The sequence below is a fragment of the Crocodylus porosus genome, unplaced genomic scaffold, assembly GCF_001723895.1.
Source record: "Crocodylus porosus isolate Cpor-Errol unplaced genomic scaffold, CroPor_comp1, whole genome shotgun sequence".
NCBI lineage: Eukaryota > Metazoa > Chordata > Crocodylia > Crocodylidae > Crocodylus > Crocodylus porosus.
In genome coordinates, this window is record NW_017728947.1 from 96,033,942 (window position 1) to 96,057,530 (window position 23,589).

The 23,589-nt window shown below is 46.3% G+C and overlaps 1 protein-coding gene across 1 annotated transcript in view; it reads left to right on the plus strand.

Annotated features, from left to right (window-relative positions):
- Positions 1 to 10,712: 10,712 nt before the first annotated feature.
- Positions 10,713 to 23,589, plus strand: part of EML1 (echinoderm microtubule associated protein like 1) — a 192,299-nt gene continuing 179,422 nt past the window's right edge. The window contains exon 1 of the mRNA XM_019552500.1: positions 10,713 to 10,906. Coding sequence (XP_019408045.1) covers positions 10,876 to 10,906 — 31 coding nt within the window. The 5' untranslated portion in view covers positions 10,713 to 10,875. The remainder of the gene's footprint in view (positions 10,907 to 23,589) is intronic.

The following is a 23,589-nucleotide window of genomic DNA, read 5'->3' on the forward strand; positions in this document are numbered from 1 at the left end:
GATAGGGGCAAGTCCTGACCCCGGTAAGTCCTCCACCACTGGGAGGCCGAGTGTGGGTCAAAAGTAAGACCTATAGTCAAGTGCAATGACCTGCTGCTCTGGGAGGGAGTGAGAGTCCCTGTGAGACCCTGGAGCACCAGTTGTGGTGTGGGTTAAGAACGCCCCGGAGGAGAGGCCCCGGCGAGGGCCAGGTGTGGAACCCCGGTGACGGGGAACCTAGAGGGTGGGGAGCCCAGCTTGTGTGTGTGAGTTCATAGAGTTGCCCTGGGGAAGGCCAGAGCAAGCTTGGGCCCGGTCAGGAAATTGGCTGACCACTACCCCAGTGAGGGTTGTGGAAGAGGCCCAAAAGATGGTACGTCTGCCACGCAAGGTATGAGCTAGCTAAAGCCTACAGCCTAAGGGGCCCGCTCCAAGACGGAGCAAGGCAGTACAAGTTGTCGAGGCATGAAAGAGACCCCGTGAGAGGGGGTGGAGAGTGAGAGGCCCTAGTGAGAGGAGAGTGGTATGAATGTGTATGTGTCTGAGGCCTGGCAACAAGGCCTAAGCTTGGTCTGGCTGTAGGCCAGAAGCATTGTGTCATCTGGATGCCATCTGTGAGGTTTGGGCTGCAGTGTAGGGGAGGAACGGAGCTGCAGATAGAGCCTCCTGGCATCGGGGCAAGAATGGGCAGCCTCCCACCTTAATTAACAACATAATTCATTAACAATAAGGCATGGCAGGAGAGACAGGTGGGTGGTGTGCCCAAAGGCAGGTGGGGAAACTAGCACTGTGGCTGGTCAGGGACCCCCACTTTGCCACACTGTGCTTCTCAGAGGCTTAGTTGAGCAGTTCTATGCCCTTGGCAGCATTGATGCATAGGGGTGGCAGCTACTTTCTGCCCACACCCCCTGACAGGTTGGTACCTGCAACAACTGCCCCAGACATGCCCCTGTAGGTATGCTACTGGTGCGACTACTCCAGTGGGCAAGGTGATATGTGTCTATGTTCGCACGACTGGACCCTTGACCTGCAAGTAAAATTTTTCATAAGGGCCTACATGATTTAGGAGCTCAATACCAGATTTGCAAAGGTATTTAGGCATCTAAAAACATAGATAAATGCCTAGTAAAATATACAAATGTATTAAACTCATTTGAGGCACATCTCCTTCCCAGTTCTTGGACAGTCATCTGTACAATAAGTCCCATCTGCTTGCTTTTGCTCAGGCACACAAACCCAGCAATTAGGCAGAGTAGATGGTTTAGGGGAAGACAGAGCTATCTGCTCTGCCTAAATGCCTGTCTATGAGCACCTGAGCAGTAACAAGTGATCAGCAGCAGTCTAACAACTGGCAGAGAGACCTCATAGCCAGGCTGTGACAGGATGGGGTTCCAGGGGGAGCCATGACCCCCTGGTGGCCATGAGGCTCCTGTCCTTCTCTGGAGCCTTGGGTACCAACCCTTTTCCTCTTGCCTACCATGCCTTGATTAAATTATTTTCTGCCATAGAAGGCAGGCTGCCTGTCGCAGAGCACTTAGGCGCCCTGCTCCTTTAGAGAGGGGAAACTGCTAGGAAAGAGACCTAGCAGTGAGTGAGGAGCCCCAGCTGCTGGTTGCCAGGGCAACCAAAGTTAGCTGGTGACCCACACCTGCCAGCAGTCAGCTGACCGGAAGGGGCAGGGCCTGGGTCACATTTAAACCCCAGGGCTGGGGCCAGGCTGGCAGTTCCCTGCCAGCAGCCAAGGGAGAAGGAGCTTTGCCAGAGCAAACACAGGGGAGAAGCCTGACTGCACGAGCAGCTCCTGATTGCTGTTATGGGGTGGAGAATTCCCTGGTAGGGATGGAATGATGTTTAGCCGGACGGCTTAGATTTTATGTTATAGCCCAGGGGCTTGTGTTTTGTGTGTTTGCAGTTTAGAACTGGAGGTTTGGGTGAGGCTATCAGGGGTTGGAGGAGGCCTCATAGGGGAGCCATGGCTGCGTGGAGACTCGGGCCCCAGAGAGGGGGCCAGTGAGAAGCCCCGGAGAGAGGGGCAGCGTTGACAGTGAGAAGCCCCAGGGAGGGGGGCAGCATTGAGGAATGCCCAGTGAAGCAGGGCCACAGAGAGCCCAGGGAGGACAGGTGGCCAGAGTATAGTAAGGCCCAGACTAACCAATCTGCAAGGCTTGAGCTGTGGTGTAGGGGGGAAAGGAGCCGCAGTTAGCGCCCCCTTGCATTGGGGCCATAAAATGGGCAGGCGAAGGCAGGCGGTTGGCCCATAACAGGTGGGTGGGGTCACTAGTGGACAGACCCTGAAGAGGCACACCTGTCACACTGCCCCAGGGTCCAAGTGTGAGCCCTAGCCTACTTCGGCCACTGGGTCCCTCCCATACCCAACTGAAATCCATTCCTGTTCCTCAAACTATAAGTGACCCCCCTTGGCCCCTCCGTGCCCCAGGGTACTGGTCACCTTAAGGGCTATTTCACTGAGTTGCCAGTTACTCACTTGCATAGGCTGTGGTCTTCTTAGCCTTAGCATAAAGGTTACTTTGGCTGTAGACTGGTAGCCTGGGCCCACTGGCTCTGGCCTGGCATTTCAGTCTCAGCCCTCTGAGTGCCAGCTCCAGCCCTCTTGGCCTTAGATATTTTGTGCCTTGCACCCCTGACCCTCACAGGACTCAAAACCCCCTTGTTGCCTCCTTTCCTCCCCTATCAGTCGTCCCCAGTCCTCCAGTATAAGCTAGAACAAATAGCCAAACAATCACTTTAAATTCAGTCTACCCTCTGGGTTAATAACTTCCCTGCAGGCTACAAGTCCCTAGTCCTCTACTTGCATCTCTCACAGGCAGCCTGGCTGCTGGTCAGTCCCTCTCTGCAACCATCCTGCTCAGGAGCTCCTCTCCCTGGTGCCTACCGGGCCAGACCAACTGACTAGATTCGGGCACTAGCCTTATGTGCCTCAAAGCCCCACCTCTCCCTGGCAAGTGGCCCTCCAGCCACCCACAGAGATTTTCATCTTGGCCTAATGGCTGGCCTGCCTTTCTCAGTGGAGGCTTAGCTGAGCTAGTTGCAGCTCTGCTCCTCAGCAGCCTAGATACCTGCTCCCTGTGTAGCTTACTGCTTGCAGCTAGCTCCCAGGATAGTTGCTCCCCCACCCCATGTAGCCCCTATCCTATTGCTATGGGTATGGATACTTTCTAGCAGCTAGCTTTCTAGCAGTTAGCCTGCTTCCTACATGGCCAGTTTAGCCTGTAGCAGAATCCCTTAAAGTAATAGGAACCCCTGGCTCCCTGTTACACCTGCCCTTCGGTGCATCACAGAATTCACCAAAGTTGCCTCTTTATGTATCAAAATACCTGAGCCAGTGGGCCTTAAGTTCCTGAGTGCAGTTTTGTCATGGCCCTGACATCTGGCAGACAATCTGTATTATTCTGTATGCTTTTTCCTGGTACAGCATGGATAAGTAATCTCATCTAATTTTTTTTTATTATTTAAGAATCTTATAGCATGTTCTCTAAGACAAAATCAACACTGTTTTATGATTACAATACGTATTTTTAATGTAGGTTTCTGCTTTGCTTTTTATGTGCTTTCGGGCTTGGATTTTCATAGAAGCTGAAAGGAAATGTGGCTATGAAACATCTCTCCAAAAGTGAATCCAGAATCTGACCATCCTTGGGAAGCATTACAAGCTGCCTACTTGGAGAATACTTACCCACAGTAAATGAGACTCCCAATTCAAATACCCTCTTTATGCTCAGGTTACTCTCTGCTCAGAGTATGTGTTGGTTTGAAGCTGTTAAAGCAAGATAGGCTAAAGATTTCATGCAGTCCATGAGGGCCTCTGCCTTTGTTACTGCTTTTACATGGAAGGCACTAAAAGCCAGGTCTAATTTGTTCTCAGAGCAGCCTCAACTTAGGTGTTGCAATGCCAAAATATTAAGTGCATTGTCCCAGAAGGAAGATCCAGATCAACAAGTTTAGGTACCTCAGATTGCCATAAAGTCAATGGGAAAGTAAGCCACCTCCAGAGAGCAATCCAGAGCATTGTGTCTGTGTAGGGAGACACCTATTGCAGGCTAACAGGAAATCGCAGTTTTGTCCTCGTGAGATCCAGAGTGCCCAGTGGGGAGGTGCCTGATTTGCACTGACAGCAAGCAAAACCCTCCACCCAACACTCACTCTTGAACCCTGGTGATAGTCATGCCCACTTGTACGCTAGCCTTGTGGTTTGACCACTTTCCTCTGCCCCACTGCACCACAACATGTGGGTGCCCTAGGCCAGGGGCTTCCCCCTCCAGCAAGCTGCATCATCCTGCCCTACCCCTCAGGCAAGGGCAGAAAGAGGAAGCTGGAGGGATTCTAGAGCTCCTGATTGCTGCTGCAGCCAGATGATGGGCAGAGTGGTGGCCGGGTGAGAGCCCTGGGGGCCACAGATTAACTCCTTGTGGGCCATATGCAGCCTGGGAGCCACAAGGTGGACACCCCTGCACTAAGCGACTTCCCATGGAATCTGAGGGGCCTCATTCCCTTTGGAAATCCCAGACTACAGCCACTATCAATAAATATTTAATATTCTTATATTTGCTTAATAACTAGCAAAATAATGTGGACTGTGATTTTTTTTTTCTCTTTTTATCCCATAACTCAGATTATAGCTCCTGCATTTAGTGCCATTCCAGATAACCAGGCTTTACTCATAACTTCCTGATGCATTCACCTTTCCTGCTTAAATTTTCCAGGCTTGGTCTGTGCCCAGAGGGGACTTTTTTTTTTTTCTTGAGGAAATGTGGTTTCCTGAAGGTGTGAATAAAGTAGAAATAGAGAGTTTTCACTCTGAATAGAAAATGCAATTTTTTCCTAAAACCACTCTTTAGCCAATATGGCTGGAAGGTAGAAAGCCACATGTGGATAGGAGTTCTTCTCATGGAAGACACAAGCTTAAGAATGTATAAGCAAACATCAGTTCTAATATGACCAAGTTACTGTCCCTTATGCCTGCCCCAGAGGGGATCTAGAGGGGCATGGTGGTGTGGCTACACCCTCCTTCTAGACTAGATGCCTCCATGGGAGCCACTATGGACTTCTTTAACATTCACAAGGCACATGTGGCAAACTTCACTCCTTTTTCCCTCCATGTTCAGAGGCAGGTTCCCCTGCCCCTTCTCTCTCTCCCCCACCTGTTGCTGCTTTCTTTGCTGTCCTACAGTGGAGGAAAACTTCAAAGCCGCTTTTGCCTGGTCCAGCCAGGCTGTGGGCAGCTGGGAACAGCTATGCCACCACTGGACAGGAGCATGGGTTCCCCAACCATGCCCTTCTCCACCCTGGAGCTGGCACAGGGCCCCAAACATCACCACTGCTGCTGTTCCCAGCTGAGCCCAGGCCCCACACAGACTAGCTGGCATGGTGAGGAGCAGCCTTGAAGCTGCCTCAGGACAGTGGGGAAAGCAGCAGCAGTAGGTGGTGAAGGGGAGAAATGCCATGCCTCTGAGCATGGAAGGAAAGGGCAGGGGGGAGTCTTACTTGTTTCACTGACTGCAAAAGAATCCCCAGAGACTCCCACAGTGCAGTCTACCTGCACCACTGGGTGAGGGGGCAGGAGGCTGAAAGCAGAAGTGCAGCCACCCCTGCAGTGCAGGGGGGCTGCTCCCACATTCCCCTGGATCCACCCCTGGGCTGCCCTGCATAAGCATTTTTGCACAGGGTTTTCATGAAAGCCCAGTAGAAACTTTGTACAAGTCTGCGGATCTGCCCCTTTGACCATGTTCCAGCCGGCGTTAGAACGTGGGTCAGCTTGCTTCCTGGGAGTAGTTCCACTTACTAAAATGATCCTGGTGTATGAGTGCTTGGATACTTGAAAGTTGAAAGAATCCAGAGGGCTCAGAACTCCCCCCAAACCCTGTGCACTGGGATGTGGTGCCCCTGGGAACCACTCCTCCCACCCTGTGTGCTGAGATTGGGTCCTGGGGGTCTAATACTACCCCCTCCTGACTCCCCACACTGGGATAAGGCCACACTGGCCATAGGCTTGGCACTGCCCTCATCTGGCTCTGTGCACTGGGACTGGGCACTGGATTCAGCATGCAGGACCTGGGGCTCCCATGGATCCAGAAATCTGGCCACCAAATTTCTTGACCCAGAAATTTTGCCACAAGATAGATGACACTGTGTCATGGGCAATAGTTGTAAAGGATCCAGTGGCACTCCACACTTGTGTGTGGCTAATATGACTATAATGGAAAATGTACAGCAGCACAGGGGGCTCAGGAGAGCTGCAAAGCCACATGTAAGGAGCACAAGAGGCAACTAGCTGCTGATGTTCGACAGGTGAAGAAACGCAGAATTCTGAAAGCTGGCCCAGGTGAGGTTTCCTTCCATGTTCAGGTCTCCCCCTCATTTACATGTGCAGAAGTGGAGCTCAATCACCTCCCTTCCTTCTAGCTAACAGAAGGCACTCTCTGAGTCTGGGTTCATGTGGAGGAGGAATAGGTAGGTTAGATAGGATGCTCATAGTCCTTACTAGAGCCATACATCATGGATCTAAATTAGCAGTCTCCAGTGTGGTGCCTGTGGACGCCATGGCATCTCCTGAGGTTTATTCGGGTGCCCATGTGCATTTTGATGATCAGTAAAAATCATTATTCCAACAAAAAAAGCTATCATACTGGTGTTCCCTGCTTTTCCTTTTAAATTCTAATGTGCCCTTGGTCACACAAATGTTGGGAACCCCTGGTCTAAATGATCCTCTTTACATAATGAGCACCTATTATACTGTAATTTCATTGGCAGACTTAAGGGTTGCTGCAGCCAGGAGACGCTCCAATGGAGCTTCAGGCTAGCTGCGAGAAGGGGCCCTCAATCTAGAGCAGGCATAGGCAACGTTTTTTTGGCCGGAGTGCCGAAAAAACCACAATGTCTACCTTGGAAGGTGCCAGAGTGCTGGCACGCCAAAAAACAAAACTAGGGCAGGGGGCTGGAGTGGGGGTCATGGCAGGATGCACTGCATATTTAATACAGTTAATCATAAATGTTGCTTTTTTGTTGTTTACAGTAAATACCAGGTTTGCTTAAAATTCAATAAATATGACATCATGTACTGCCTTTGTACTTGTGATTTTTTTTTTTCTTTCTTATTAAGCATGTTATGATGAGGGGGGAGAGAGGAGCAGGGAGCAGCAGACACCGGGGGAGTGACCGTGGGCAGGCTGGCCTGGCCAGGCCCTTGGGAAGGCTGCAGTCAGAGGAGAGTGGGGGTCAGGCAAGGAGCAGGAGCTGTCCCAGCGCTCTGAAGACTCAGGTCACAGTGGAGGGGCCCAGCAGCACCAGAGGTGGGGCCCAGCTGGACCATGCAGCTCCGCAGGGACGGGGCACAGCCACCCTGCCAGCAAAGGGATGGTGCCTGGCTGGGCAGGATGCCAGGCTCAGGGGGCTCCCTGCTTGGTCTCTACGCATGCCAGGTACACTGTGAGTGGGAGCCGCAGCCACAGGCTGTTCCTCCAGGCTCTAGGAACAGGTACCGCTCAGGGCCGAGCCAGCTGGGAGCCCATAGCACAGCGGCTCTATGCAGTCCCTGCCCTGGCTCTGGCCCCTTGAGGGGAGCTACACCCCTTGAGGGCCCTGGCAGGCTGGGGCAGCCACGGTGGCTGTTCCCAGTGTCCAGGGGCTCCTGTGGCCAGGCTCTTGCACCAGGGATGGCTCTTCCCTGGTTGCACTGTGCCCAGCATGCAGGGAGGCTGATTCCCAGAGCAGGAAGCCCCCTGAGCCTGGCATCCTGCCCCTGCCAGGCAGCCACTGTGCTTGGACTTGTGGCTGCATGGGAGAGACCACAGCATCAACTTTAAAAAAAATTAAATTAAACAATTTTCTTTCATGCCTCCCAGAGTGTCAGGAAAAACATCTCCATGTGCCATTAATGGCACATGTGCCAGTGGTTGCCAACGCCTGATCTAGAGGCTGGGTGGAGGCACAGGGCCATCCCATGGATGGGCCTGGACTTTTGCAATCCCCTCAGATTCCTCATCATTTCTAGATGCATTCAGCCATTGGCCACTCCAATGAAATAACAAGGAAGGACTCGCCTCCTATGTCTATTTCTGTTTTCAGGATGGGATGTTTCAGGAGGGTAGCAAAAGAGATAGCAAAAGGCCTCCTGAGATGCTGGGTACATGCAATCTGGGAGCATCCAAATAACTCTACGCTGATCTCAAATATCTCTAACGGTAAACAAAGCCACTGACTTCAGAATGAAACTCCTGTGGTTATTATTTCTTTAATTTCCTTAAAAATAAAGTTTAGAAAATTGGAAATTCCATGCAAAAAAATTAATGAGGGAACACTAAGGAGCCCTAACACTGTTCGGCATCAAGATATGTAACCTGCGCTCTGATTCCTGAAGTCTATCCAATATGCTGCAGCATGGGCAATATTATCAGCTAATGCTAATCAATGGAGCTATTTCACCAGCTGAAGATCTAGCTTGCAGTCTTTATACAGTGGCACATACCATTTCCCAAATAATACAATACTAGTATTTCCCTTGATGTTTGATATCCATTTGAAGCATTTATATAAGTGAAACATACCAAATCATGAAAGTTTTTATGTGAAAAGTTGACAGTAAAGCATGCATTCCAAATTTATAACATTAAAAAGTATACCACAGAGAAAAATAGAGTAAATTACCTGGAACATGTAGCTCTCTGCATTTGCAGCTATTTAGCTTCTTACTTACCAGCCTCATACCGTGAATAGCACATAAGCCATGCTCCATTGGTGGCTGACAGGAAAATGCTAACAAAATTATTATGGTAAAATGAGTACAGATGAATAGCTTTGTTAGAGAGAAGGGGAAAAAAAAGCAGCTCATACAAGGAGTCTAGGCCAACATTTTCAAATCAGGGTGCCTAAAATTAAGTACCTGAAAAAAAGCAGTTTGACTTTCAGAGGTGCTGATTATGAACAATTACCACTGACATGAATGAAAACTGAGCCATTTTTTTCCAGGGTGCCTCAGGGTATGGCAGCACAGATAAGCTGCTGTGACGTAAGGTAAAATACAAACTTACAGCACATCAGCTACTCCCCAGTAACTGCCTGCGTGCACGCTCGCGCCCTGCGGCAAATGCAAGATGGCTTTCCCCACAGTGACAGTGGGGTAAGCTAACCTCAAGTTTGCCACAGGGTAAGAGTGTATACTCAAGCAGCCACCATGGAGTAGCTGTCATACTATATGTTGGCACCCTCACTTACCTTACAGCAGCTTGTTCACGTGCCAATGCCAAAGTGTGGATTTAAGAGAGCAGCCAATACAATTTTAAAAGGTGTCCGAAGTCCAAAGTGATCTGAGGGTATGCTACAGCAACACAAATAAGGCAAGGATTAAAAAAGAACATTTTAAAATATGCTATTTACAGTTGGGGCACTTAAAACATCTCTCCACAATTCAAACATTCGCCAGAGTCCAGGGATATTCCTCATTAAAGCAGGGGAATCCATTAGAACAAGAAGGGATGGAGAAAAGGCAGTCCTGTGGTTAGAGAGCTCTTTAGCTAGGGCTTGGCTCCAGTTCCTTCCTCCGCAGCTCATGACTCATGTGATTTTAGGCAATTCATTTAGTCTTCCTGCATCTCAGTCAGTGGGGAAAGGTTCCTGCTCAGCTTTCTCTGCATTGCTAATGGTGGTACACATGTAACAGAATAGATGATGCGTCTGAGCTGCACTCAGCATGCCCCGGGGGTGGAGTATCGGTTGTTTTCTGCCACTTTACCTCCTTCCTCTAAACTAGCAACTAGGGGCTAGTTTGGCCCTGATGGAAGTGAACATCACCTCAGGGTTGGATCCGCTTTGCCAGATTACAATATGCCTCACATATCAAGGATGTTTCCCTAAAGCAGGAGTTCCTCAGCAGGATGAAGGGGACAAGCAGGAACAAAGTCATCTCATCCATAGAGCTTAGAATGTCATGAAATGAGACAGGGATGTCTTTGGTAGCTGTGTTGCCCTGAGACAAAAAGAGATGCAAAAATCTAGAACTCTTGGTTCAGAGATGATACCTTTTATTAGACCAACTAAGACATTGCAAAAAAATTGTCTTTTTCTGCAAACTTTTGGGCTCACACACACTTCATCAAATGAAAAAAAATGCAAAAATGAAGTGTATTTCCTACCTATGGGGACTTTTTATCACCTTTAATTTTCCCTGAGCCTGAAGAAGGGCACGTAAGCCCGGAAGCTTGCAGAAAAAGACATTTTTTTTTTGCAATTTCTTAGCTGGTCTAATAAAAGAGATCATCTCTAAACCAAGAGTTCTAGATACTTGCATGAAATGGGGTGGGGTGGGGAGGGGGAGTTAAATACAGGACTGTTCAGGACCATTTCTTTCCATTCAGGCTCCATGTGTCTAGATCTTTAGCTTACCAAGGCCGCAGCTCCCCCATGTATCCGGAAAACAATGCTAACTTGCTGCCCCACATGCTCATTGGAGACCTAGGAATGTCCTGGCACTGCAGCCCCTACCACAGATTTCACCACGTAACAATTAGTCAGTTTGTTCAGTCCAGATTTTCAGCTAAGCTCTTAAAAGCTGTTTCATAAATATTCTATGGCCTTTCAAATAGGGTAATGTGCCTCTGTGACATTAAAGAGGAAACTCCGGTGAAGGGGAGGGATGACAACAAATTTATCCACCAATAGCATGCTCTTTTGGCACAAAAGCACATTCTTATCTTTATATCCCATAATGAGAAGGCAGAGGCAGGATTGTTGCTCCAACTCTCAGAGCGGGTAGATGTCGAGTACAGGAGAAGGATAGCTGTAAATGGTTAGTTATTTTTTGCCCCTGCCTTTGCTAACAGAAGAAACTGAGTTTGTATTTTCCCGTGGTTTTCCTAAGTACCGTTGAGGAGAACTTCTTTTCACATGATGTCAGACTGCGAGGGACTGCCTGTGGGTAAGTGCCAGATTTATATTTACCACAGTGTCCTACCGACCAGTTCACATTCTCAGATTGCAAAGTCACACGCGAACCCACTTGGTTTTGAAGGCAGTCAGAGCCATAGCAGGGGGGAAAAACCACATGTAATCAACATAGTTCCTACATGCTTTTAGTTATGACATGTTCTCGGGTAGCGGTTATTGGGCGAGAGCCTACAAAGTTTTTTTTTTTAATTTAAATAAAGGCATGAAGAATAAATCAAGAGGCTGATTTCAGCTGTTCAGGGAAGTGGTCTGAAGTGACCGATTCTGTAGAAGTGAGAGAATCAGCAATTGTTTTCTGGAGCTTCCCAACAAGAATTTCTGGGAAGGGCTCCTGATACAACTCTGCTGCCTGTGCAATGTGTAAACACACTCATAAACCTTTTCAAATGACAAGGGGGTTGCAGAAAAGGCAGATGTGTATATGAAAGATGAATTTTTAGCTGAAACAAAATGCATACTCTGTGCACTGTATTTCCAAAATAAAGTGCTTTGCACATAAATAAATGAAGTGCCTATAGCTAAGAAGCAGTTATTCACTAGCAGATATGGCTGGATATGTCAAACTTTCCCACACAAGAGACCCAGTTATGTGGTAAGAGGACATTTCCTGGCTTTTTTCCCCTCATTTCACTTCCATACATACTATAAACATTTACTAGATCGTCTGCATGAAAGGAAATCCTTGTGGAGACCAAGGAGCAAATCTGTGCCAAGGCTTATAATATACGAAGACATGGCCCATTTAAAAAACACCTCTTTTATTTTGCCGAGCTTTTTTCATATTTATAGTGGAATAACTTTGTTTGACTGGCTTGGGATGGTAGCTCATCAAAGACAGGGCCCTTGGTTTGAAACTGGTGATAGAGAAGCAACCTCTCTGTCTTCTCTCTGTTTTCATTTTATTGGGAAAAAAAATCTTAAATAAGAGCACAGTGAAAAACAATTAATTATGTAGTGCAGAGTAAGCTGTTCAGTGCAATTTCCTTGCCAGGAGAGAGTCATCATGAATACTGTCTAAAGGCAGGTCAGTAGCCTATGTATATTTTTTTTTGCTTGCTTTTTCAAAGGGTTGATCTGGTGACCAGAATAGCTTCCCTTCCTCAGCAGAGTTGGCCTTGACTTTAATGGCTTGACCTCTGTTTGCTTGTTAAGCACTCTGAGTTGGGGGTGAGATATTTCAGGATGACAGTGACAATATTTAGCTGGCATCTGATATTAATGATGAAACTGATATTGGGCATACATGGCATGATGGGTGCAAAAGTTTCTTATATCTCAATTACCTTTGCAATTGAAAGGGCTCAGGATATTTTCTTTGCAGAAAATTGTTGATGAATGTGCTTGGAGGAGGGAGGGCAGGCTGCTGAATAAGGGAAGAAATAAATAGCAGAGATTAACTGAAGTTTGGACCTGGTTGCAGATCTGTAAATTGCCAACATTTCCAGAGCAGAAGGTTCAGTTTCTTCTCCATGCCCTTTGTATTCTTCCCAACCTCCAATTGCTTAGAGAGGACCTTGGCAGTGTTTCCAGACCACTCACTGCCTCCTGTGCCAGGTATCACAACTGACTTGTGCTCTTCCCAATGTTTCTAATACCAGCAGAAATGACTGTGTGGCAGCCAAACCTGCAGGGCATGTCTGCACCACCTCTGACTGTGCTGGGGACAGCCCCAGGGAAATGCAGCACATCCATTCTGCTCATGCTACAGCCCAAGAAAAGTACCATTACCACTGTTTGGCACACATGCAGGATGTGCTGTCAGTCCCACATGCACCGATCAGCTTGTACCCAGTACCGCTCTCATGGCACCTCCCTTTCATTTGGCATGTACGGAGTGGGAGCAAATAAGCAGGCTGTAATTCATGACACTGATGTCATGCATGGCACAGAGACAGTGTAGACACACCTACAGACTCCACCAGGGCCACATGTGGTCTTCTGGAGTATGTGTACACATACGAGTATCAGTACTGCACTATATGTGGTTATGAAACTATTTTTCATGACCCAGTTGCTGACAGTTAGCTTTCATGTGAAGGGACATTGAGATCAAACAGTTCTCTTGATGGTTGCATCTTTTCTACCAACTGTTTGGAAGATTAAAACTTGACCAATAAAAGCTCCAACAATAGGGGTTTAAAATATCAACAGAAAACTCTGGAGTAATATGATTCATATCCAGTAAGGCAAAGACCACCCTAGTGATTCCACTGAGTTCTGAACGGTGTACCTGAGGCCAGCATTTGGCCTCGTATCATAAAGATTACTGTTGAATTTGGCTAGACTGGGCATTTGCAAGCATATTGTTACACTAATCTATAGGACTAATGTTGTAATGTGGCTAAACAATAGTGACCTATTTATAGCAGAGAGTTTACAGATATATGTATGAATGCATACATGTGTGTATAGATAGTAACACACTTTAAATAGCACTGTATTGTCTAGTCACATTACAATATTTTTACAATAAGAGAGAGAGACCCTCTTTGCAGTGTGTCTCATAAAAAGTCCTGAGAACTGAAGTTTTTAGTTACAGTAGATGAACACCAAAATTTCTCTGCTGCTTTCAGCCTACACAAAAATGTAGTAGGAACAGCTGCATAATTGTTCTGATCAGATAAGCAATTCAGAGGGAATTGCTGCATCTGACCTTTTGATTTAAATAGCTGGGTATGAACTGCCCAATATAACTTTTGAACAAGGAATTTCACTTAATGAGAAAACTCAGGCTTAAGAATTAGAAATGATTAGGCACCTTTTCAGGGTGAAATACTATTTTTTCACCTTTGTTACACAGAAGATTGTCTTCTACATTAGATTCAGAACAATTGCACTCTTTTAATAGTTTAGAACAGAGAGTGAAATGTTTGGATTACAACTGGATGCAGAAAGAGGTTTTTGTCTTATTGTAGCACAAGGGCTGCAAAAACTGTCAGATGATGAAACAAGGGGCACAAGGCCTTAACAATTTTGGACTCTTTTCTACCAAAACCTTGGTTGTGTTCACTAAAGTGCTGAGATCAAAATGATCCATTAATGACCAGAATATTTACATTTTTATATAATTAATTTTCCAAACTATTGTGCCACTGATAGATAAAGAAAGAAAGATTATTCAGTTCAGGAAAAGATCACTGACTTCTGTTTTTTCCTCATCAGCAATTATTGACATACCGATGCTATCCATTAGTGCTAGGTACATAGATTTACTGTCATTCCTACATGCAGATAAAAGCAAAGCACATCAATTATTTAAGTGCTTCCCCTCGTGTGTATTATTTTTCTTTTGTAGGAAGACATTGTTCAGTCTCCTTACATCTGAACAGCTTTTCATACACTATTTTGATTAGGAACTTATGAGTCATAATGGTTCTGGTTCTTACCACAGCTCCTCCAACTTCAGATAAACCCTGTAAAGTTGAACAAAGGGCCTTAATGTGGCTATTCACTTATTTCCCACGTCAGAAGCTGTGTCATCATACAGAATCATTTTGACTACCCCACTGCTAGGTATTTGTGGATAAGCCATTCTGTTGTAGGCCTGAAGTATTCGGCTGTGGTGAGGTTCAACTTCTATTGCCTGAGGGGGCACAACAGTTCAGATTCAGGGAAGCTCACTCATACTTATTTTATCTTTCATTTACTAAGATACCATTAAAAATGGAAGAAATAGAACTGGCTTAGCAACTTCTGCAGCAAGCATCAGGGGCCTGGGAAGTCTAGCGCAGTTTTCACCTCTGGTTTCCTCAAACTTCTTCTATTTCTTCTTCTTTTAGCATAACAAAGAAGACCTATTAAATGCAGAGCATTCTTGAACAGCCAGTTAAATATTTCCTCAGATCAGTTAGCAGTGTTGTTTCTCAAAGGCTAAAAACATGCATGTAGCCATGTCTTTCAGAGAGGTTGTGGGCAGCTTTTCAAAATGTGGGTGGTCCTAGAGGCAGTCTCAGGGTCTTGACATGCACCATGCAGTCAGCCTGCATGGGGTATTTATGGCAGAGGCATAACTGGTAGAGTTTGTGCCACGGGCAGCAGACTCGTACCTAATAGGGTTTACACGCCGGGGCTAGGGACAGACATTCAAAAAGCCTGACCCTGAATTGATTCAATCTTTGCAGATTAGTCTAACTTGCCTAGATTGAATCAGTTTGCAACTGAAAAGCCATTCCCTCTGGACTGAGGAAATGCAGGCACATGACTGCAGTGGCTCAGGCTAGAAGCCAGGGTGTGCTAGAGCAGCCCTCCTGTCCCTCCCAGAGTGCTGAGCTGAGAGGGGGTGTGGCCAGGACCTCTGATTAGGGCAGGGTTTAAACCCCCACCCTAGCCTGAATGTTTCCAGGCTTTTGCCTGCTCACTGCACAAGGGGCCGGAATGTTGCCAGCCCCCAGCCCCAGGCTAGCACTCTGAGGCAAAGGGGAGGTGTGCATGAATCTGTTGATGATACTGAGCTTTTCAATCTCGCTTTACCTGCTTCTTTATACTGTCTCTGAAAACCTGACAGGTGCAGGAGACAGCAGGGAGCTGATAACAGTGATTATCACCCCATCAACAAAACAAAAGCCTCTCTCATTAGTTCAAGCTCTTCTTAAACAGCTTTTTTCCAAGGAAGGAATAGAGGGACATTACCAGCTGATCCGTTCATTTGTTCCAAAAAGCCCTAAGCAGACACTATTCTGTCTGCCTGTCCCAGTGAAATCTGGCATACACACGCCTCTCAGCATTAGCTAGCATACCACATGTCTAGGGTCTGTAGGATTGGGGCCTGTGCTGTGGGAGATGGGTGGGAGAGATCCCTGCTTGAGCAGTGAGCAGTGAAAGGGTTGGGGGAGCAGAGGGAAGCCAGGCGGACCTTGCTATGCCTGCAGTCTCTGCTGGAGCTCCAGCTAGAGAGCAGTGGGGCAGGGCCAGTCCTGTTCTCTGGAGCAGAGAGCATAGCCTAGCCCAGCCCAAGGCTGAAAAGCATCTAAGATGCTGGGGGGTTCTGGTTTAACTTAAACAAGGAAGTGGTCTGGGACAGACATTGCATTGACTGGTTTGACCAAAGTCAGTTAAGTCCGATACTACATTCAACCAGGTTTATCTTAAACCAGTTTCAGCCATTTTGAAACTGGCGTGTATGCACTGAACTTATGTTCTATTACAGATTTAAACCAGTTTCTGATCGCTTAAACTGGTTTAAGTGTAACGTCTGTCCGTAGTCTGGATGCTCCAGGGCTGTGCTCCATTTGGTTAGATCAGGCACTGGTTACCCAAGTGTACATACTGCACATTCTCAGGTGAACTAGTTAAACTGGGATGGCTATTTTTTTGTTGATCTAGATGCCTCCCACTATGTATAGTTTAGCAGTTATACTGAATTAATCCCACTTAGGCTGATCTAAGTCCAACCTCTACACACGCTCCATGTATATCAGGAGGGGCAATCTGTGATATAAACTTAGTACTGTCAGTTTCCTGGGCTAAAAGGGGCTTATGAGCTGCCTTTCCTATGTCTCCCCAACTGCTCAATGCAGATGAATCTCTTAGAAGTGGATTGGAATTTCTTGGAATCTCCTAGTTCTCTTGGGCTTTCTGATCTCTGAGAGTGAAATGATAGCTTCTCAACCCTACCCAAAAAACCCAGTACTTTGTACAATGAGGTTTCCCACATCACGGCCCAGGTCAGGTGAGAACATGTCGGAGCATGCTTAGATGCGTGAAGTTCTAGGCCAAAACCCTTAGACAATAAGAGTAAAAAGAAACCAGTTTAAATATTTCTATGCTTGGGAAATTGGCTTGGAGGATTGAATTCTCAGCTATTTAATATGAACACAACTCTGTTCAAATAGGTAGAGCAGAGAAATTGGCCCTGAATGTTGGCTAGCTGAGCCTGTATAGTAGTTCTCTGAAAAGACTTGTATATTTGGCATTCCTGCTGCCTAGCTTTCCTCATTGCACAGCCAACCACATTTAAAATTAATCTGCAGAACAACAGCCACTGTATAAAAGTAGTCCTGAAGGATTAAAGTTAATAATGCCAGCTAATATCTCAATCATATTTTGAAGAAAAATATTGGGTCTACTCTTGCAGAATTGCTTAGCTCAAAAAGCAACACGACTCATTGTCAGTGTCATCCAATAGGTTCTGGTCTTGGTTCTGCTATTGGCTCACTTGAATGCTTCCAGAAAAGCCATTTAACTTTTCTGCTAATCAGCATCTGTAGAAGAGTGCTCATCTTTACCAAATGCTTATGATTACTGCACATGAAAAACACTGAGTGCTATTACCAGGGCAGCCGATTTCAGCAAGCAAGAAGACCACCAGAAAATTGTGTAAGTTAGAAAATACATCAGTGGCTTATTCCTTGAAGCTGCTGAAAGCCCTTTATATCGTTTATAAACCAGTAGGTGCTGTTGATGATGAGTATCTCACCATAAAATATGACTTGGCAATGAAAGAAGTCAAATCTAACAAATATTACGTAGGAGAGCTAGTGAAAATCTTACCAGTGGACTGTTTTTTTCTGTCAGGAAATTCTTGATTTGTTGCATTAGCATGTATCTATGTCATCACATTTTAAGAACCTTCTGTTTGGACAAACCATTTAATTGAGCAATTAAAAAAATACACCAACATAAAAATGCAACAAAAACATCAAAAGGGGCATTTTAAACCTTAAGGAAATTAAATTATTCAACAGGGTCCAAACAAATATATGTATGTTGTTTAGAAAAAAAATCTCAGTCTGTCAAAATGAAGTTTCAGAGTCTCAGACTTCTGTAGTGGGACAGGTATTCAGCTTCCTACCACCTCTGCTACTTCAACTGCAAGGGCTTTGATTCAACTGCCATCTTTTGTTTTCTTGTGTTGGTACAGCAGCTGACACCATGGGTACCAGAATAATGATTGTGCCTCCCAAATGATAGCAATACAGACAAATAATGTGTACTAAGTGTTCCTTGTGACTGTTAAGATCTAGGACCACTCTGATCAGGCCATAGATGGGGAAAAGTGTGTGAATCTAGAGCTCCAGGAATCAGTATTTCACAGGAACCATATCAGAAATAGGTTTATGGTAATAAGCAAACCCTGCTGAGATATATGAATGAAAACTTGTCAGAAACAGTCCTGCAAAGGCATCTCTGTGCATGAAGCATTTTAAAAGCAACCTATTATCCACAATATCAAAAGCAGTCAAAGGGTCATAAAGAGTTAAAATCAACTGCATGCAGAATCCACCTACTACAGATGTTATTAGAATATAAACCTTGGTTAAAATGGCTCCCTACTGAGACCAGACTGAAGATTTTCAGACATTGCATTTTCAAAGAGAAAAGACTGTGGTAGGCCAAAGACATGCCTTCTTCTCCTTCTGAGATCCTTTGTTAGGGAAAAAGGTGGTTTTGGCTAAGATAAAAACCCAAGGGCTTCCTAATGAACGCTATAATTGCCACAGTCATGTGCAAGAGAGAGAACTAAGACTAGAAGCTGCTCCTAATTATACTAGTGTAACACATCACCAAGAGCTGGATCTGGTTGTCCATTATCAAAGGCAGAATAGGGGAAAGGGAAGTTTGTCCTCACTGATACCCTGTAACCTAGGCTTTGTCCATAATAGAGGTTTGTCTCATTTTTAGTCAGCTGTGCAGCAGCACCAGTGCAAGTCTATTCTGTAAAGGGAGTTAATCACAAAGCTGCACCTTGCATTAGTACTGTTAATCTCCAAATAAACTTCACTGCTGCAAGACTGCAATTCTGCCACTGTTTCATGAGGTAGCCTTGGACAACTCACCCCAGTCATTTGTGTGGTGCTTCAGTACGCTCAGCTATAAAACGGCGATGATGCTTGTGTGACCTTGTTATCGGCTTCTGGGTTTAAAGAATGGAAAACAAACACTAAAGTATTTCTTATTGATTATTGTTGACAGCATTGGTGCTATCTAAATTCACTGACAAAGATCCTTGTTCCCACACAGCAACTTTAATACTGTATTATTTTGCATCCTTCTAGAATACCAAATTCACCAAAACTCAAACTTCTGCAAACGAGGAAGTGGAGAGTTAATGTTAATCCAAACTTAACTCTCTGCAAACCAGGAAAGTAATTCAAAGTTATCCTTGCTTCCTGAAGCTGGCAATAGTCAATGGGCATTGACCTGCAAACCCTTCAGCTGCAGTCACTGTGTTTAGTGGTGCTGCCTTTAATGCAGGTGGGAGATGCTGGAGCTACTTCAGGAGGGTATAAAATAATCTGGGTGAACCATGTCTTTCTGAAAGTGGGAAGGACAGAAAGAAAGGAGAATGTATTCTCTGAGAAAGTCCATGTGTCTTTTTAACTGAAACAACACAGGGCTGAAATAAGTAGTGGGCTTAGGGGGCTTTTTACCATTGGTTTTGTCACAGGTGGGAGACGGTTGTGGTCTGTTGGTCTAATGAGTAAGTGAAAATGTAATATTGGATGGATTGTATGTGTGCATAAGGGTGAGGAGGCTGTAAAATTTAGCAGATATGTAGTCAGGGATGACCTTGCCTTGAGCAGGGGCTGGACTAGATGACCTTGTGAGGTCTCCTCTAGCCCTGTTTTTTTTTTTATGACTCTGAGAGAGAGAGAGAGAGAATGGGCTGGATTCTTGAATCAGCTGGTATAAATTACAAGCAGGACAAGATCACCTGGTATTCACTGAGTACCAGGGCCCCACTGGTCCAGCAGGACATGGTCATCAAGTTCCTTCTGCCTACTGCAGAGGCAGGATACCTCCCAGATTACTCTTACAACAAAGTGTGGCAGGATAATTAGAACCAGAAACATCTACAGGAAGACTGAGGGTGACAGGACTGGCTGTAGCGAGTCAAAAGACTTCCTCTGCTCAAGTTCTGTCAGTCCCCCCTCACTCCCCTTCCCCTCTACCCCACCATAAAAGCTTGTGTGTGCAATGGACTAGATGAGGTAGGTGTTGAGTCCAAGACCATGTCGGACATAATAAGCTAGGGACAGAAGTGACACATAAACTGGTTTAAACCTGTAACAGAACAGAAGGTCACTGCATATAAGCCAGTTTCAAAATGGCCCAAGCTGATTTAAGATAAACCTGGTTGAATGTAGTATTAGATTTAACTGACTTAGATCAAACCAGTTTATGAAACTTCTGTCCAAGACACCTTCCTAGTTCAAGTTACATTGGAGTCCCCCAGCATTCCAGTATGCTTTGCAGCCCTGGGCTCCAGAGAGTAGGGCTGGCGCTGGCCCTGGCCCTGGCCCTCTGCTGCCTAGCTGGAGCAGTGAGGGCTGGCTCACTGGGTCACTAGACAAATCCCATCTGGGGCCAGGGAGGAGGGTTAAACTCACCTTCCCCTGAGAACAGAGCTACCCTGCCCTGCTGGCTTACTAAGTACTGGCTGCAACTATGGACTATAAATCCCAGAGGCACCTAGAAGCAGGAAGAGGAAGTGATGAGCAATCCTACAGAGTCTACTACTGTGATTATGGACTGCAAATCCCAGAGACCTTGGGGCAGCAGAAAGAGGAAGCAAGCACACAGCCCATGGTGGCTAAGTGCCAGGGAGTTGTGCTCTTGAATTCCCCCCCTGCTTCTGGCTTGAGCCACCGCAGGTATGTGGCTGCATTTCATGAATCAAAAGTGATTGTTTACTCATCTGCTTATTAGTTCAATCTTTACAGCTTAAACTAACCTGCAAAGACTGAATAAATTCAGGCTTGGGCTTTTTGACAATCTGTACTTAGCCATAGTGTGATCCTCTGGTCCATTCGGAAGGACTGTGAGAAAATTTGACAGCCGTAAGAAAATCAGAGGGGAGAGGCTGGTGAGGAGAGCAGGTGAGCATTATATATGAAGGATTTATAGAGCAATAACCCCAAATATGGAGTAATAGCTTTCCTGTACACCTCAAGCACAAATTCAGGGCAATCCAAGTGACTACATGCATTCTGAGAGAGTGATGAGTATGTCTGCAATATACATTGCAGAGTTGTGTAGAGATGGCTGAATTTTCTCTAAATAAGATGGCTCGCTGACAAATGTAATTATGAATCCACTTCTCACACAGCACAGAGAAGATACTGTATATTGCCCTGATCCATTACTTTTTGCAGGGCTATATACTGTATACACAATCTATATAATTATCACCTTCTAATCCCTCAGAGTAATGACCTCAGATTTGGCAACTGGTTGAGGAAAAACAGTTCATCCATCAAAGATAATTGAGCTGTAGCCTGGTGGGATAGAAGATGCAGTGCAAAATGGTTTCTAACGCAGTTGGGCTCATGCCCCTAAAACCCATTTTTGTGGGTTCACCACTTAATAGGCATCTACAAGTAGAGGAAAATGTGAAGGTGCAGGGACTTGAAGGTGTCTTTGAGGTTCTATATGCATGACTGTGTGCTTGGTGTCAAACACTTATTGAGTCACATGGTTGCTGCAAACAGTGTTTATAGTTCCTCTCTTTCCCTAGCAGCTACTTGATCCCTGAAGCTCAGTAGCGAGAGAGCAGTCTTGCCAGTAATCATCTCCACAAAGTTTGCATGTATAACTTTTAAAAAGAACTTCAAAACCAATTCTAGTAGATCCACAAGCAGTTTCCTGATTGCAGCTTAGTTGTTTGAGAAAAAGACAGCCTACAGCTAGACATCTCTTGAGGAGACTTCACTGAAATGATTCAGAGAGGTCCAAAAGCACAAAGCCTGATGTGAGAGCGTTAAAACTGAGACTTCTTTTAGACAGCATCATCTGGGCACCACAGATGGCTTGTAGAGAAATCATAAACAGAAATTCTGTGACCTACAGCATGTTCACTGGAGTGTTTTGCTCATTCATAGTACAGTGATTGGAAAGAGCTTAACTTGAAGTGAAGTTTATAATTTGTCTTTTGTCTCTGCTAGAAGAAAAAGCTTTAGCAGCTTGAGTCAGACCCTCCTTAGGTCCAGGGGCGTGATTCCAGCCACTCCAGTAGTTCCCATTGTACAGAAGGGGAGCTGAGGCACAGAGATCAGTCAAAAGTATCCTCTAATTTGGGTCGTCCATAGAGATGCCTATTACCTGATTTTTTTCTTTGAATATCTGTTGTGCTGTAAAATGCTAAGTGCTTCAGTTGCTGGCTTCAGTTGCTATTGTGCTATTGTGAGTATTCAACACTTCTGCAAATAGGATCTTATGGCTTCAAGTCAGGAGCCTAGAGAATGAGGAGCATATCGTTGATGACCAGCCAGTAAAAGGTGCCCAGCAGCACATGGGAACTCTTTCGCACTGGCAGGACTAGGATCCAGTTGTCCAGGATAGCATTCAGATGTTACTGCCTTAACCATGACACTATCCTCTTCCCACCCCCACCCCATCCCTTGTTCACTGTATAATTTTGTATATCAGGGGTGTTATAAACTCAAATGGTCTGGAGGGACACATTCCCTTTTTTGGGGGGTACTTGCATGCCACACCCTGGCTCATGCTGGCAGCCCCAGCGCACATCCATGTGTCTGTCTCTGCAGGGGCACAGGTGAACAGTTGTGATCCTGTTCTGAATAACTGGCAGCAAGCATCCTCCTTCACTCCCCTTCCAGCCTCTGGGAGCAGAACAGAGGAAACACTGGGGCAAAGCCCCCTAGCCCCTTCGCCAACTTGGGCAATGCCCAGCTTGGAGAAGAGAGAGGGACTGCCTGGCTTGGAGAACAGGCTGGGGGCTTTCTCTCATTCACTCCTCCCTTCCCTTTCCTGACCAGTCCAGGAGGGGAGGGGAGAAATAGGGCAACCCCCCCTTTCTGTTCCCCAGATAGAGACCCCAGTTTGGAGAATGGGCAGCGAGCAGGGAGCAGCTGCTCCTCTGTTCTTTTCCCAGTCTCAGGGAACAGAGTGGAGGGAGCAGAGGGACAGCTTCCTCCTTTCCTCTCCCCCTTGCCATTTCTCACTCTTGGAGTCTGGTGTGACAAGCAGGCGGGGTGGTGCTGCCTTAGGACACCAGGAGCTAAGTGGACTGAATCCCGGGTCAAGGCCTCTGCCCACTCTACATGCCTGGAGCTCTGTGTGAAGAAAGAGCAGGTGCTTTGTCCTTCTACCCTAGGGAAAGCCTCCCCAGGCCTGGCCTCACCAGCTTTCCCTTGCTGCCAGTGCCACCAAATGGGTGGTTGGGGGTGAAGACATAAAAGCCAGCAGAGCCAGTTTGGTAAAAAGGCAGGGAGAGGTAACTGGTTCTCCTTTCCCTCCCTGACCAGTCTAGAATAGGAGCTGTGGGGCAAAGCCCCCGGCCTGCTTTTCACTCCAGGGCTCCTGCAGCAGAATTCGGGCACTACTAACTCAAGCAGCCATGGGGGTAGAAACAACATGCCTTCAGCAAGAGCTGGGGTACAGGCGGCCCCAGAGGCACCAGTCAGAGGCCCACCACCATGGCCAAAGCTGAGGCTCTGGTAGTGGTAGCACAGCTTCCTGCAGTAGCAGCCCATGTCCTGGTGACAGCTGGGGTGCAAGAAGTAGGGCTGTGCGAAGCTTCGGGTGGTGATTTGAGTTGACCGAATCTCCGAATCCATATTGAATCAGGGGACCAATTTAAAGGTCTGAATCGAGTCAAAGCTCTCTGAATCAAAAGATTCAGAGAGCTTTGATGATTCGGGCAGTTCCCAGTGGCTACAGCAGGGAGCTGCAGCTGACTCTGAGCTGGTAAGT